At 40.8% G+C, this 15,312-nt stretch overlaps 1 protein-coding gene across 3 annotated transcripts in view; it reads left to right on the top strand.

Annotated features, from left to right (window-relative positions):
- The first annotated feature begins 138 nt into the window (after nt 1-138).
- lamb2l (laminin, beta 2-like) overlaps nt 139-15,312 on the top strand; it is a 37,932-nt gene continuing 22,758 nt past the window's right edge. Inside the window, exons 1-3 of one of the 3 annotated variants that reach the window (XM_019866586.1) lie at nt 139-266; nt 10,308-10,389; nt 13,746-13,915. In XM_019866586.1, the coding sequence (XP_019722145.1) occupies nt 10,350-10,389; nt 13,746-13,915 (210 nt within the window). In that variant the 5' untranslated portion in view covers nt 139-266; nt 10,308-10,349. Of the gene's footprint in view, nt 267-3,368; nt 3,392-7,712; nt 7,829-10,307; nt 10,390-13,745; nt 13,916-15,312 lie in introns of those variants that run through there. The other 2 variants (XM_019866599.1, XM_019866595.1) reach the window with 2 other exon arrangements.

Genomic DNA, 15,312 nt, shown 5'->3' with positions numbered 1-15,312 from the left:
GTATGAGTAATCTTTACCTGAAGCAGTGGGCGCGGCCTCAGTGTTGGGTGGGGTCCAACACTTGAGGGGGGCCAACCTGCGTCTCTCTCCCGGCACACGACACACTGCAACAAGCTAACGTCGGGCCTCCCGCGATCCCCCGCCCCCGCTCAGCCGGTCCTAGCCGTCCTACGCCGCAGCAGCTCGTGCACGGAGCTCCCGCAGGGCAAGTGTGGAAGTGAACAGAGCAGAGCCAGGACCAAGGTGCGTAGAAAAGCAAAGAGCAGGTGAGGGCTAAAATGAATGCTTCATTCAAAACCTCCGTCCATAAAATGCCCCATTTTCAAGTGCCATACTGAATGTAACAGTGATGACTTTGTTGTTATTTAAGGGTGACTTAGTATCTCTTGTTGTACGCCTGTTTATATGTTCTATGGAACTCTAACCGTATAATATTTTATTGTTTTGTTTTGTTTGATTCTATGAAGTTTTTAGCGTTCCTTACGGTGCTGCTGCGGGCTAATTTATAACGCTTGCTTGCTGCCAGTTACGTCGGGTCGAAACTTTACAGTAATATAAAATACAATTGTTGGAACAACATTAAGTCAGTTGGGCTTAAAGTTGACACTTGTCAGGTTAAAAAAATGTCAGGATGACCGATGAAAATAAGACGAGTTTTTGGTCATATTATTAGGCTCACCTGACACTTTATTTGACATTTATTTTACTAGTCAATTTTTTGGGGAGCCATGCGTGTTACCTGTTTTGGAACGAAATGTAGGCTACCTTATTTATCGTGGTTAGTACTTTTGCCTCACAGTTGTGAGGTCATGGGATTCCAGGCTCCAGACTTCCTTGCTTGCGTGGGTTTTCTCCAGGACATCTAGCCTGGCCTTCTCCCAAAACATTCATAGAAGTGTCAAAATTGTTCACAGGTGTAAATGTAAATGGGAATGACTGTTGATCTGTACTACAAGTCTTGCGATTGACTTGTGACCAGGTGTAAAAAGATTTTTGATTGACACTCTCAGGGAGGTATTCATTTTATGCTCAACAGTGTTCTTGTAATTATTGTGATTGTAGTTTGTATTTTTGGTGGATGTGCGTCAGACTAAGAGCTATCCTTTTAATTTGTAAACAAAAATGAGAAGGACAGTAAAACAGCCCTCATGTCCTACGCTTTACCTTCGTATTGACCAAATACTGTAATGGCATGTGTGAGATGAGAGTTGAGGTGGGCAAGTGAGATTTTCCATGATTTATGTGAGCAGAATACCTGCTTGGTGGTTGACTCGTGGCTGCAAGGCAGTTTTTTTTTTCTTTTTTTTTTGACACACATTCCTGCCAGATTACTAGCGGCACAGATTAATGGAGAGACAGGCTCAAATTTTCTCCTTGAACAGAAAAGAATGGGAGTCAAATCCACACCAGTGCATTTTTTTGTTTCAAGATGTAACTTAATAAATTCCTCTAAATTCAACACATTAACTTTCTTAGCCTTTCGACATAGCCTGATGTCACACTGATAAGAAGAAAGTCACAAAGTCCAAAGAATAACATTGTAATACAAAGGAGGAAAAAATATAATGTTGTGGAAATGGGGAAAAAAGTCAAACAATCATCAGAACGAATAGACTAGTAGTTGTTATTCTACAAATCTGATGTCAAAATTCTCACACAGATGTAAACCGTCTGACACCACCAGCTGAAATGAATTCATCCAGCAAATATAAAATATGCGTTAAAAACACTTTCGTATAGTGACAGATTTGATATCTTCTTATAATGTTAACCTTAATGTTGATTTTTTTTTTCAGAAAGATTTTTCCCAATATATTTTACCTATTTTATTTAATAAAATGATGACTTTATTCTCTGATGCAAATGACATTTTTACTCTCTCAGTTATATGACAATATTTTAACTTGATTCTGAAACTCTGATGCCTTTATTCTCGTAGTATTATCTTGTTTCCTATTTTGTGTGCATCAATGTGTGCGTGTTTGTGTGTATTTGGAGGTGCATGTTCCCAGGAGCTTTGGAGGGCTTAGTCTAGCTTTAATCAGCTCAAGGACCTGGCCCTGCACCCTGCTGCTGAGATCAACTCTAACCTGAAGGGTTAAGAGGATCCACGAGAAGCTCACAACTTCCAATTGTTGAGTACGAGAGAGTGATTAGTGAGTTCTTTTCCTTGGTTCATTCGCACTTGAGTGTAGACCACACAGCTATGGTATATATTTCTAAATATGCACCTGATGTGTCTAATTTCTTTTAACGTCAAGTGTTAGTCAAATGTAAAAAAAAGCAAGCGAAAGAAATAATGACAAAATGGCATTTGATAAAGGTGACAACGCATATATTGTAGCTGCTAGCTAGTTGGTGGCGGTCAATTGACATGTGTATATTTGAATCTTGCTGAAGCAAATACTCGTGAGGCAACATGGCACGCACTACTTGGCTGCGGCCAGATGAGGTGCTGTTGATTTAATCTCAATTATTTGCGGTTCAAAGAAGAACAATGTGACGTCACAAAATTAGCTGTATTGGTGTTCCAGCGTGTTTCTGCTCAATGCAACATTAGCATGGGAGCAGGAGTTCAGAACTTTTAGGGTGCGCATTCCACACCCCATTTAAGTGTTGTTGTTGTTGTTAGGGTTGACAGTACAGTGCTTTCCTGTATACTTAGTATTCAATCGTCTATTTGTAGAGATACAAATTAGGGAGAATATTTTATATTTGTTTTATAGCCTAAAGGGGACGTGTGTGTTTTTTGCCTTTTGGTTTTGTCCCTTTTTGTGCTCTCTACGTGTCATGTGGGAGCTTGCGTGTGCAGGCTGAGATGCTCATAATCATACTCTCTGATAGAAATCTTATTCATTCCTTTCTTTTTCATGTCGCTGTCTCCTCTTGTAGATCTGTCTCCTTTCATCCAGGCAGGAAATCATGCTTCCAGACAAGTGACAAGTTAATGAGCGCAAACTAATTACAGTGTCTGCAGTATTTTCGGGCGCCCGCACGTAGATATAATACAAATAGATTTGTTTGTATTACGTCTATGAAATGTCAGTTCCCCTCATTTATTGATTTCCTGTTTCACATTCATTTTTAAAGGACTCTTTGTGTAATGCACTGTCAAGATACTGCAAATGTTAGAGCCATATTTAGTGAAGAAAAAATGACAAATATTGTGAGTAACTTGTCATGTGAATATACATGTTAGCTTGCAAATTAAGTTACCCGAATATTACTAACGCGGAACCGTTTACCAAGGTGTGCGTGTCTGTGTTAGGGAAAAGCCGTCGAAAGTGAACAATCTGTTCCCATGACTTGGTGGCTGTGTTCTCCTTTCCTTCAGCTCACATCAGTGATGATCCACTGATCAACGTTGAAGATTAGGATAAGATTGTTGGAGGCAAGTGTTCCCTTGTTCATATTGTGATGAAACTCAATTCCCTCGAGTAGCTTTAAAAACTCAAATCTACAGGAAAAACATAAGTACCTCCGTTTCTGGAATCCTTTAACGCAAGGACATAGAGTAAACGCAATATAACCAAAAGGCATTTCAAAGACAGTCATGGAGCCATGTCATCCGATTAGAATGAATCTGAATTGCCAATCCGAATGGAAATGCTCCATATAAACTCCTCAATAAGGATTTAAAAAGGCCGAGTCAGAATGGATTTTTATTGGGACTCACAGTGGACTTCACGTGTAGAGTTTTTTTTTTTTCATTCTGATTGAAATGATTCCTAATAAAGATCTCTGATCACCTGTTCACATGTGATGTGATCTATTCCGATCTGCTGTTTACATGTTAATCAGATCAGCCGTTTGACACGGATCGATGTAAGCATCACCTGCTTTGTCAAGATGGAGTTCATTCATCTAAAATTTAAAAAAATAGTTGAACAAGCAATGTTTTACTGGCTTTGAATTTCAAAATGAGCTCTCCGTGATTTTGTTGTTGATGTTTAAGATGAGGGCGGCCCGGTAGTCGAGTGGTTAGCACGTCGACTTCACAGTGCAGAGCTACCGGGTTCAATTCCAGCTCCGTCCTTCCTGTGTGGAGTTTGCATGTTCTCCCCGTGCTTGCGTGGGTTTTCTCCGGGTCCTCCGGTTTCCTCCCGCATTCCAAAAACATGCATGGCAGGCTGATTGAACACTCCAAATTGTCCCTAGGTGTGAGTGTGGCCGTGAATGGTTGTTCGTTTCTGTGTGCCCTGCAATTGGCTGGCAACCAGTTCAGGGTGTCCCTCGCCTACTGCCCGAAGACAGCTGGGATAGGCCCCCGCGACCCTAGTGACGATAAAGCGGTTCGGAAAATGAATGAATGAATGAATGAATGTGTAAGGTGACCACAGTACATTTATATGGGTTCACACAGTCATAACAGCCCTCCAAGGGAAACCATAACTTCGACCAGGCACTAACTAACTAACTCGCAATTTGATGCACTTTGTAAGTCACACTTGGCAGAGGTATCAAGATGGCAACTGTAGAAAAAGTTACAGACTATTTATTTCCCCTGCATGTTGCGACATACTCGTCCATCCTTTGCGTTTTGCTCAGATCTGTGGTGCCGTATTCAGAGTCTCACAGTGGTGTCACTTTACTGTTCTGATGCTCTTTGTCTGGGTCACTTACTCAGCGATAGATATGACTTGACACACCCTGCAGCGGGTTACTTTTTAACTCGGACACTTGGAGGCACCTGAATTGTTCTTTGCTGCATACAGTCGGCAGAATTAAGATGAAATTGATGGCCGCAAGGAATCAGGTCGCGGTGCATTTTTGTTTTTGTTCCTGAAGTTTTAAAGCCTTGTGTTATTTCGGAGCGCCACACACGGAGACTTAGTTGACATTGCTTCATAAGTAACGCAGACTTCCTCTATGAGGTCATCACAATGATCCGGTGCCATTTCTAGCCATGCCTCTTTTTACAGCACCTTTACCATTCAGGATTCTTTGACAACATCTTTACCTTTACATTGCTGCCAGCTGCGGTTGCTTAGCCCTTGATTTTTTTGATGTGTACACAAGTTCATACAGGCACAAGCGCACAGAGGAAGGCTTATCATGTTTTTATTATACGGGAGCCTGGGATTGTTTGGGCTGGAGTTCCAAGATTCCTTGGCTTTGTCTCGCCTCTGCACAAACTTTGCAGAGGCGCCGTGAACTTTCTGCTGGCTCTCCTTATCTCCTCTTGATGCAACCGTTGGCAGGCTCAGTTTTTAGGTTAGTCAGGTGCAGTTGTTACTTTGTGATGCTGATGGAATTGCGAGCAGGAATTTGTTTGCTTCTTAAATAATTGCTCGCTGGAGGGTTAAGAAAAGGTCTTGTGAATTTAGCAACACTGACTCTATTGTAAAACTAGCTACTCTCCGTTCGCAGTCATCTTGTTGGTTCAAGCAGCGCACATCTGCGGGGACACGCTTTGAAATTTAAAAAAAAACGGCCAAAAACTTCATTCAAAATATCGTCTTTGACAAATAAAGCCAAATGAATCGATAAAAGCGAATAATCAGCTAACATTAGATGTACACGGACGGGTACCTTGTCTTGAAATGCATTTTGTGTCCATCTCGTAACGCAATTTTCTCGAAACCATAAATTGACTGAGTGCATCCATGGTCCTTGCTCATGTTTTTATTTTGTGTTTGTATGTTTGAAGGTCTGTCCCGGACAAAAAAATGACTGAAAGTTGTTTGGCCACTGTTACTTTCTGTTTTTCCCCAGCTTCACTCAAGGGGCGGCTTAGCTGAAACTCACTGATTAATAAAAAGCAATTCCAATTTTTTCTTGTCTTACAACACATTTGAAAATATTGTCCAAGTGAAGATCTGTAACTCGAAAAATCCTAAACCTGACCGGATGGCGGCGCGCACTGATTGAATACAGTCATAATAATCCAACGTCATCCAATGTACTCCGATAATTGTCAAGTTTTGAATTTTTGAGCATTCCGCTGAAGTTAGAGAACCTGCTATGAACTTGTTCCAATTTCTGCTCTCTGTGCCTCGCCATCTCCTCCTTTAACAGAGGCCGAAGGTCACATCAGCAGAGCGCAGTGAATGTAAAAGCTGCTTTGTTCTCTCGTGCACTTGTTGTTTTGTTGGCTGGCCCCAATCACACACATGCATGCACATCCCCCCACACCCCCACACACAGACACCGGTACACTTCCTCTTTTGCTCATCTCTTTGTGTTGTCTCTTCTATTACCCCAGTCAAAGTCTTTTGGCCTTCAAAGTTCCTGGATATGGTCCAAGGTGTGTTAGCACCAGCTCTTCTTGACATTGTAATTATGAGCATGCTGTGCGTGTATGCCAAGGCCACGACCAGACAAGCAGGTGCATTTTTTAAAAACAAAATGTTTTCCCTCCATCATATACTTTCAGATGGGGAAACTCTTCTTTTTTTCCCCTCTTCTTTCATTTGTATGATGTCATGTATGCTGTCATGCATGCATGATGTCATAGTGTGCATCATTCTGCACAATTTACCGCCACTCTACTGGACTGTACTTGGTTAACTGTATCGTCAATTATAACATTTAAGGTCAACTCCACTTAAGGATCTGTCCCAAGGTCCTTATAGTTAATGACCCCCCCACCCCCCACACACACACCGAAAAGAAACTCAAAAAGCAATTTCAAAACATCGAAAGAACAATATAAAAAAACAAAAACTAACGGAATTTATGTTGTACGTGTATAAAACTAACTACAATTGTAGCGTAAATGCCTTTTGTTTTCATAATTGTCATTTAATATCATACATGAGCATTTGGGGTTCATTTTAAATATATTTATTCTGGTGTCATTACTACTTGGCTGTACAGAAGGAGGAAGGCCCAACTGTCATTTGGGGATTGTAGCTTGCTTTGTTACAGAATCTTTTTTTTTTTAAATCTTTCACTCGACGAATACTCCATGTATTTAAAAAAAACGAATACTAAAACTAATAAAAGCGACACTAAATTGAAGCATAAAAAAATAAATCAATACGAATAAAATTTAACAAACTTGCTCTGAAAACTAATTAAAACTAACTGCATTTAAACAACAAAAGTCAACATGAAATTAAAACTATAATTAAAAATAAACTTTTATAACCCTAATCTGTCCATATACTGAACATGTCTTTCTTACTTCTGTTGATCAATATTGTTCATGTGCCTCTTTCCGAAAATTACTTCACTTCAGATTTGCAAGTCATTCAAATGTCAATCCACCTGTTGTCTTGCGTTTTCATATACTTGACAGGTAAAAACATTTTTATCAGGGGAAATATAACTGTACACTTGAAATAAATTCCACAGTACATATATGGACATTGTCTAAATCTCCCCTTTGTCCGTTCCACTCCTCGCTAGTCATTCTCACTGTCGCTCTCGCTCTCTCTCTGGCCTCTCTGGCCTGCTCTCTACCTCCTTTGCCTCTTCACTCTCCCTGCGAGTCCAGAAGAAAGGGGTGGTGCATTCCAACGGCCTGGAGACCGTTCCCCTCTTTCAACCAGTGGCCCGCGGAGTGACAGTGTAATTAGAATAATAATGGCTGTCCATTCACCCCAGTGCCCCAGTGATGAGGCAGCGGGCCGGAGAAAACCAGGGAGGGCGAGCCGGAGGGCGGAGACAAACGAACACTCGGGGAGCTCCGATTGGCCCTAAAGTTTCCCTCTGTTTTTACACCGCCGCCGGCGCCGGTAGCACCCTCAAGTTTGTTTTACACTTTCTGCTGCATCACATGTACATGCACGCGTAAACGCACACAGCAGGGGCTGTACATGGCAGAGACTGGCATTCTAAGACATTTTTGAGTGAATGCTTCTAAATTGTGAGGAGACCAAACGTGAGTATGAATGACTTGGGAGCTCTCATCATGACTTTTTTATTTGTTTCAGCGCTTATTTTTGAATGCTCTTGTGCTATGACTGGAGGTTGACGGTGAAACATCACCGCTGCAGCTCCACTCGGGCTAAACTGTAACTCTAACTGTTGGTTAAATTGTAACAAGAGTGCAGTAGTGCTGATGGCATTTGTGTAACTTCATTGAGAGTGACCTGATTTTGGACGGTGACCTGGACGCTGAGAGACCAGCCTTCACATCCGTGCTATTGGTCGTCAAAAATATCCAGTATGGTGCAAAACGTGTATGCATGACAGTTTTGATTAATTTGTTGTTTCATGGCCATATATAATTAGAATAGTCATCAGAAAAGCAAAGCCCATCGACCAATTCCAACAAAAGTGGAATACAAGATGTGTTTGTTTGCGAGTGAAGCTGGGTACTTCCTGGTTCAGCACACCGGCGGTGCAATTATGATTCTTGGAGTTGCACGGTTTTGTCTCAAACAGTGAAAATAAGCTGTGATAGTTGAATCTTTATCAAGATGCTCACCAAAATCAGGTGACAAAATCAGGACTTCAAGTATCTGGCATAGTAATCATTTTGGCATGAGATAATATAACAAGTGAACACTAGTGTTGGTCTATATTCTGTTGTCAGAGCTCGAACACATCACGACTCAAATATTGGACTTTTTGTCGGCCAAATCAGTGGACAGAAAATGAGTAACCTCTGGCAACCTCTGTCCAATCCAGATCGAATGTCATTGCTATACCGCTCACTGCCACTAGGGAGCATAGTTACGTGGTACTCAGGGAATTGGGATATGCTCGAATTGTAAATATGAACAGTCCAAGTCATTACAGACAAGAAAATATTCAAATAATTGAGACAGTGGACTCATATATAGTCATTCATCTCAATACAAAGTGCCCTTCCATTTGAGTAAACTCCCTTTCATGTCATTTATTCTTTCCTGTGGCATTCCTGTCACCACAATTATTTGGCTTAGAGGTCACGTTGGTGTGTGGCGTGAAACATGCTTGTTCTCGCCTGTCAATTTGTGTTTCCACACATGCGCACACATATTCTGTCCCATTCAGCGCGGTCGCCCCTGTGTTTGCAGAGCCTATGCACACAAGAGGCCCTTTGCCTATAACTCAGCCAAGATGCACAATACTTCAATGGAGGGCATGACAAAAAAAAATGAAAATCTGCCATTTTTATGTTTGATCACAATCCATGGCTTAAAAAAGAAATTTGACCCAAAAAATAACACTTGTTGATGATCTTTCGCTACATTCATGCATGTTCCGAAACCAGAGAGAGAATCGAGCCATCCCCACAATGATATCTTGCGCCAGATGGCCAAAGTGAACACAATTTGAGCACTCCTTTTGAACACTCCAGCAATTTCACAACAAACTAATCTTCAGCATTTTTGTAAACGACCTTGAAAGCTATCTAACCTAAGACAGCAATAATAAGGCTGCAGTTCCTTTGCTTGTCCTCATCCCAGATGAAATTGGAGCATTGCACATGGAATGACAGAAACGTAACAACATTCACGTGGGTTGGCTGTACTTTACCTAACTGAATCAGCCCAAATAGTAGCTAGTAGTGAAATAATACTAATACTACTACGCAAAGTATTAAAACACCATTTTTGTTGTTACGAATGGGGCAGCCGTAGCTCAGGCTGTAAGAACTTTACTTCGTCGGTTCAAGACGACTTGCAGGTCAGAGTTCCTCCGTTAAATCTGAAAGAATTCAAAGTAAACATGATGAAGCTGCATTTAGCTGTTACGCTGCACACAAATGGGATAAACTGCCATCAGAAGCAAAGTCAGCCCCGAGTTTAAATGCTGTAAAAAAAAATTCCCTAACTTCAATTAAGATCCTCTCAACAATTTCTAATTATTTTTCTTTGAATTATTTTAGGCTGTTACTTTTATTTCTGTACTGTACCTTGAACTTGAAATTGATTTAAAGTTTTCTGTGATTATGTATAAATGTTGCGCTAATCTTTCTGCGCTAACAGTACTTTTGTTTTCTCTGCCTTGCATCCGAATGTCGTTAACTGTTGGGTTTGTAAATGCTTGTAGGTGTTATGTCTTTGCTTGTGTGAAGCACATTGAGTTGCCTTGTGTGCGAAATGTGCTCTACTAATAAAACGACCTTGCCTTGCCTTACAAAAAATATTCTGTTGCAGATCCTGAAAACAGTTTTACGTTTTTCCATTTTCTTAATCATTGCTGTGCATGCCATTGTTTCATCTATTTCAGTAAATAATTAATGACTCATCACGAAGTAGGTATCTAAGAAGGTGTTTGGCCTTGGCAGCAGCGAAAGTACAACTTCTACCATTCTTATAAATCAATAACATTTCCAAGATGATCCTATGCTGCATCCAAAACCTGAGCTTGTATTGATATTGTTACCATAAGGTAAAATCTATTTGTTTCTGTCTGTTTGTTGTCAGATCCAGATCGTTTATCTGCTCTTTGCATGTCCACGGGTGCCGATGACCACCATGGCTTTGTATCTGATACTCTTCGTGCTGGGTGAGTAGAATTCACACTTCTTCTGTCAGATTGGTTTCTTTATTAACTCTTTCAGCTACAGCGGTCACTACAGTGGACCGCCTACCATGTTATCAGGTTACAGATTATCATTATTGGTGCATGAAAGGGTTAAAATTAGAAATGCATGGTGTACAATGTGTCCCTCATTATTTATCATAAGGTACCAGTAGCCTAAATTTCGCTCAACTATGTTTAGACGTTGTGATATAGCTGTCAGCTGTCCTTTGAAGGACATTTATATGTGGAGGAAAAATATCATGACTTCATCAAAATTAAAATAAGACTATAATTTTTGGATGATGTTGAGTTCTAAAATAGTGGCGGATGAAATCTAAATGGGGTTGAAATAAAAATGTGTGTTTTGCACACAAAAATGACCTGCAGACAACTCAAGTATAAATCCACTGTTTTCGTCAGTCGAGACAATTAACCATGGACAGCACATTTGCGATGTGAGTTTAGCGACTGCCAGAGGTTGTAATGTAGTTTTTAAAAAATTTTCATTGTTGATTATAAACAATTTATGCATCAGTGACACGTGTTTGTGTCTGGTATTGCTTTTTACCTTTTTCTGTGCATGTAAGAAGTAAGGGACCCTTGATACTACTGAATGTATTCCCTGTGTGCCAATGTGCAAGTGGCTTCAAACTTACCAGTAGTATCTCATGAATCATTTACAGTATACGAATCAATAAAAATGTTCAATTTCAGAATTGATGGCTCACCGCACGACTCTTGTAAACTATTGAATGAATTGCTGGCTGATTTCACGAGTGTTTACATTCCTGCAAGCTTACCTGCAAAGAAAGTGTTGCAAAGAGGTTCTTAAAGGTGTGTTGGCATCCATTGACGGGCCACACTCACAGCTGGAATGTTTCCGTTAATGAATAACATTTTCCATCCTGTCTCTACATTCCTGCCATAATATCGTATGCCGGTGGGAAATTGGATGCTTCGGGGTGCGTTTATCTGTCATTCTTCTTGTTCTTGGTGTATATGCGCGTGCGCGTGGTATTGCCTCATCCTCCTCTCTAATAACACACTTTTAAACCAGCTGTCAATGATCTTATTGTTCTGACAGGCATGCCTTGGTCCTTTTCTTGAGTTCTTTGGCACTTTCACTCTCCATGTTTGTAGTTTTATACGCGAGTGTCAAGTTCCAGAATTGGTGTCACAAAAGATAAACTTTAAATCCAAACAACAATTCTTCCTGGAGTCTAACACACTTTTCCAGTCTTCTCTGCCACACCTTAATTAACTCCTGGAAGGATTCTTCCAGGATCCTCGACAGCTCCTTCATCATGTATTTCTGTACTGTACCTTGAAATCTGGGGGGGGTGGAATCACCCAGCGCCAGCTTGGTTGAGTAGAGCGGTTGCTCCAGCACAGCGATGTTGTTCTCAGTCAGGAACTGTCGGATGCTGAAGGCATTGTGAGTTTGTGCTGTCATGATGAAGCAGCCAGAAGTTGTCCTGCCGCAAGACTCGCATCTTCTTGTGAACCGAATGAAGCAAATGCCATAGGATCTCTTTGTAGATGTGCTGGTTGAGCGTCTGGCCTTGTGGCAAAAACTCACAGTGGCTGCTTTTGTTCACATGGATTAATGTGATCAGCATCATACTCAAATGAATCGGTTTTCTTTTAGAGACATTGGAGGTAGTTTACAAAAGCACAATCCGTGTTGCCATTTTAACAAACGATCACAGAATCAATTGCGCTTAACATTCCCACAACCACGGTGTCAAATTATACAATGCACATGTGGCGATCTATCAACATATTGGAAAATTTTGACCTGAGGTATATGCTTCCCTAAATCATATTTTTAACTTGTAGAACTGTACATGTGGAAGTATTGTTAGGGAGAAGGAGGCAGTGTGGGATTACAGGCATATGCACCAACTGAGCCATGCAGATGGAAAGCTAATTTTATTATGTTAAATTGTTCAACGTTTAAAATTTTGAGGGATTGCGTATACATAAATGATTTGACCAACGGAAAGTCTTAGTCTGACATTATCTGAGAAAAAAAAATCTGTATTCTTCCTGTGGAAGCTAATTCAAGTTAATTCTGAGTAAATAAATGTTTCAAAGCTCGTTTGGTATAAGTGGATATAAAGCACATCCCAGAAGGGAAAATTACATAAAAATCAAAACTCAATCTGAACAATGTCATTGTCATTTAATAGGTTTTATTTTTAAGCATGGTGGGAAAATATTAAAATCCGAAACCTGTTTTTTGTTGAAACCCAGGGGATTTATTTGAAGGTCATATCGCACATACCGAGTATGTGCATCTTGCCGTTTCTCTGAAAAACATGTTTTGAACGATAGCTTTAATATATTCATACATTCATTCATTCATTTTCCCATCCGCCTTGTATGCTGCCGATGTATTTATTTGTTTATTTTTTTGTCAAGTGGAAGTTCAACAATACGCTTTGATCCGTCCCCATCTAGCTAGCTAGCCTCAACTTGTTGCGGGTCTGTTGTTTTTCTGTCGATCAACATGTTGAAAAGAACCCATACATCACTGTCAACCTCACTCAGCTGTCTTCTCGTTTGCTGTTTACACAGTAATTCTGCAACCCGGGCACCTCACCATTTAGTTCTGCCATGAGTTACCAAAATGTACGGTGCTGCGCCCTCATGCTGATGAGACCTGGGATTCAGTGGTGCAGAGAGAGTATTCACATGGGTCAAAGTAAAGGGGGGAGAAGAAGAGCTGTTTCACACTGAAGTCCATTAAAACAATTACAATCTAGAATGTCAGCCTGTGGCCAACATTAACTCACATTAGCTCTTTCAACTCAGTTAAACAGTATTTCAAAATGTAATGTCCTGGCTCGAGATCGTACCAAAACCCAGAATGCATTTTCACTGCCAGGCCTGGAAGACCCGAAACCCATTGTTCAGCTTGTCTATTTGTTCCCTTTCTTTTACTGTCTCATCACCCCCCGAACATGAAAAGCTATGAAGAGAATGTATGCATGGATTGAGACAGTATATACACCCAACTGAACCAAATCTCAAGTTTCGTCTGGGAAGCGACTCCAAGCTGGTCGACTAGGTGGTCGGCGCGCTATCTGCCTTCATACAACACATTTAACGAAATTGTTAAAGGTCACATAAAATCTGTACCACTGCTAGCACGGTGCCGCCATTTTGTCATTATTCAATGGACCAGTTAGAAAGAGCTCATAGGAGTCTTAATTCCACCTACATTTAACAATGAATTGATGGAATCCTTGTATTGAAACACTCTAAATTGTCAAATGAAGTGTTTGGAGCACGTTTCTTTGTATTTAATTTCACTCATGGTTTTCCATCTCCAGCCTCAAGTGTGTCAGCACAAGAGCTGCCATCAAGCCCGCATGGCTGCACGGACGGGAGCTGCTACCCTGCCACGGGAAACCTTTTGATTGGGCGGGCTGTGAACCTAAGTGCCACCTCCACTTGTGGACTCGACGGTCCAGAGCACTACTGCATTGTCAGCCATCTCCAGGTTACTTAATATTTATGTTTGGGTTTTTTTTCGGATAGCTCCTTAACATCCTTTTCTTTCATCAACTGTAGTGTCAAAGCAAAGCAAATTTGATATGCTGGTTCTTTTGTTTTCCGTGGCTTGTCCATCTTCCTTCCTTTTTTTTAAAAATTTTTTTTTTTTATTGGTTTGCATGAATGGGGCCTCCACCTGCTCAACCTTTCAGTATGTGTTACACAAACATACAGACAAACCGCATGAAGGCTTTTAGTTCAGCTTCATCCATTGGTACACACGTTTTGCTCTTTTTTTATTTTTTGCCATCTCTGCAATTGATTGACTTATTCCCCCCCACAACATTTCCATTGTTGTGAACACATTCAAGACAGGTACATTTTGTAGACGCCCACCTACAGAAACTTATATAAAATAAAAATTGGCAGGCTCAATTTGTGCAGTGAAATCTTCTATGCTAAAGAATGATGAGATGTCCATTTCTCCATTGATTCATTTCAAATGGGTTCCTTCAAACTTCTCATCCTGGCATTTTTTTTCCCAACATACATGGTTCAAGTAACGCATTTTTTTTTCTCGATCATACGTGGATAAAAATGAAACGATACGTCTTCTTGAGCTCATCCACTGTGCAGCTTTTGTTTTGTTGTTTCTTTCTCTAAATGACGCTTGACGTGTTTCATCACGGGCGCGCTGTTTACATACATCTGTTTGCACCACAAGTACATACTTGCAGCTCCATGCCTCCAGGTGAGCAAGGTTGACACGAGACCCTGATTCAGGAGGCCCTCCACGACTCTAGGGGGTCAGGATATGGTAACAACCTGTCACACCATGAATCCAGGTGTGGACCTTTGTCAACAACTACCTTAACTCTCAGTGTTAAAATGTCCAGGAGTTCATTAATCATGTGTGTGTCACAACAGCTTGTCATGAATGATTTCCTTTTTCCCGTAAGATCAGATTCCATGGTTGTATCCGAGGAGGAGGTGGTGCATTTCAGGGGCTGTTGTAAATACTGATGACCTTTAAAGAGGCCCCAAAGGCAAAGAAGAAAACACGTGCCAAAAATAGATGCTTCCCTCAAAATGCCTCAAGGATCAAGAAATAAAAACAACTTTTTATAGCCCCGTTGAATTCAGCAAGTTTTGAGAGGGCTGCCCAAGCTCAAGTAAATGTCCCCATCGACTGTGCGGGTTATGCAAAGTGCTACTATTTGTGGAAGCTGCAGCTCAGAGTTCGATAAAAACAAGTGGTCATTTTGTTGTAATTTCACTCATGGAGGCAGTACTTCATAACAAAGCCATATGACACATTAGTATGTGAATCTCTGCATGTGGCGCATGCAGTTGACACTTCAGTGTGAAGATGCTCAGTTCACAAAAATCTCTTGTGTATATTTC

Source organism: Hippocampus comes, unplaced genomic scaffold, assembly GCF_001891065.2.
Source record: "Hippocampus comes isolate QL1 unplaced genomic scaffold, H_comes_QL1_v1.1 scaffold139, whole genome shotgun sequence".
NCBI classification, from domain to species: Eukaryota; Metazoa; Chordata; class Actinopteri; order Syngnathiformes; family Syngnathidae; genus Hippocampus; species Hippocampus comes.
The sequence above is the reverse complement of the archived record's forward strand: the minus strand, read 5'-3'. Positions and strand labels throughout refer to the sequence as shown.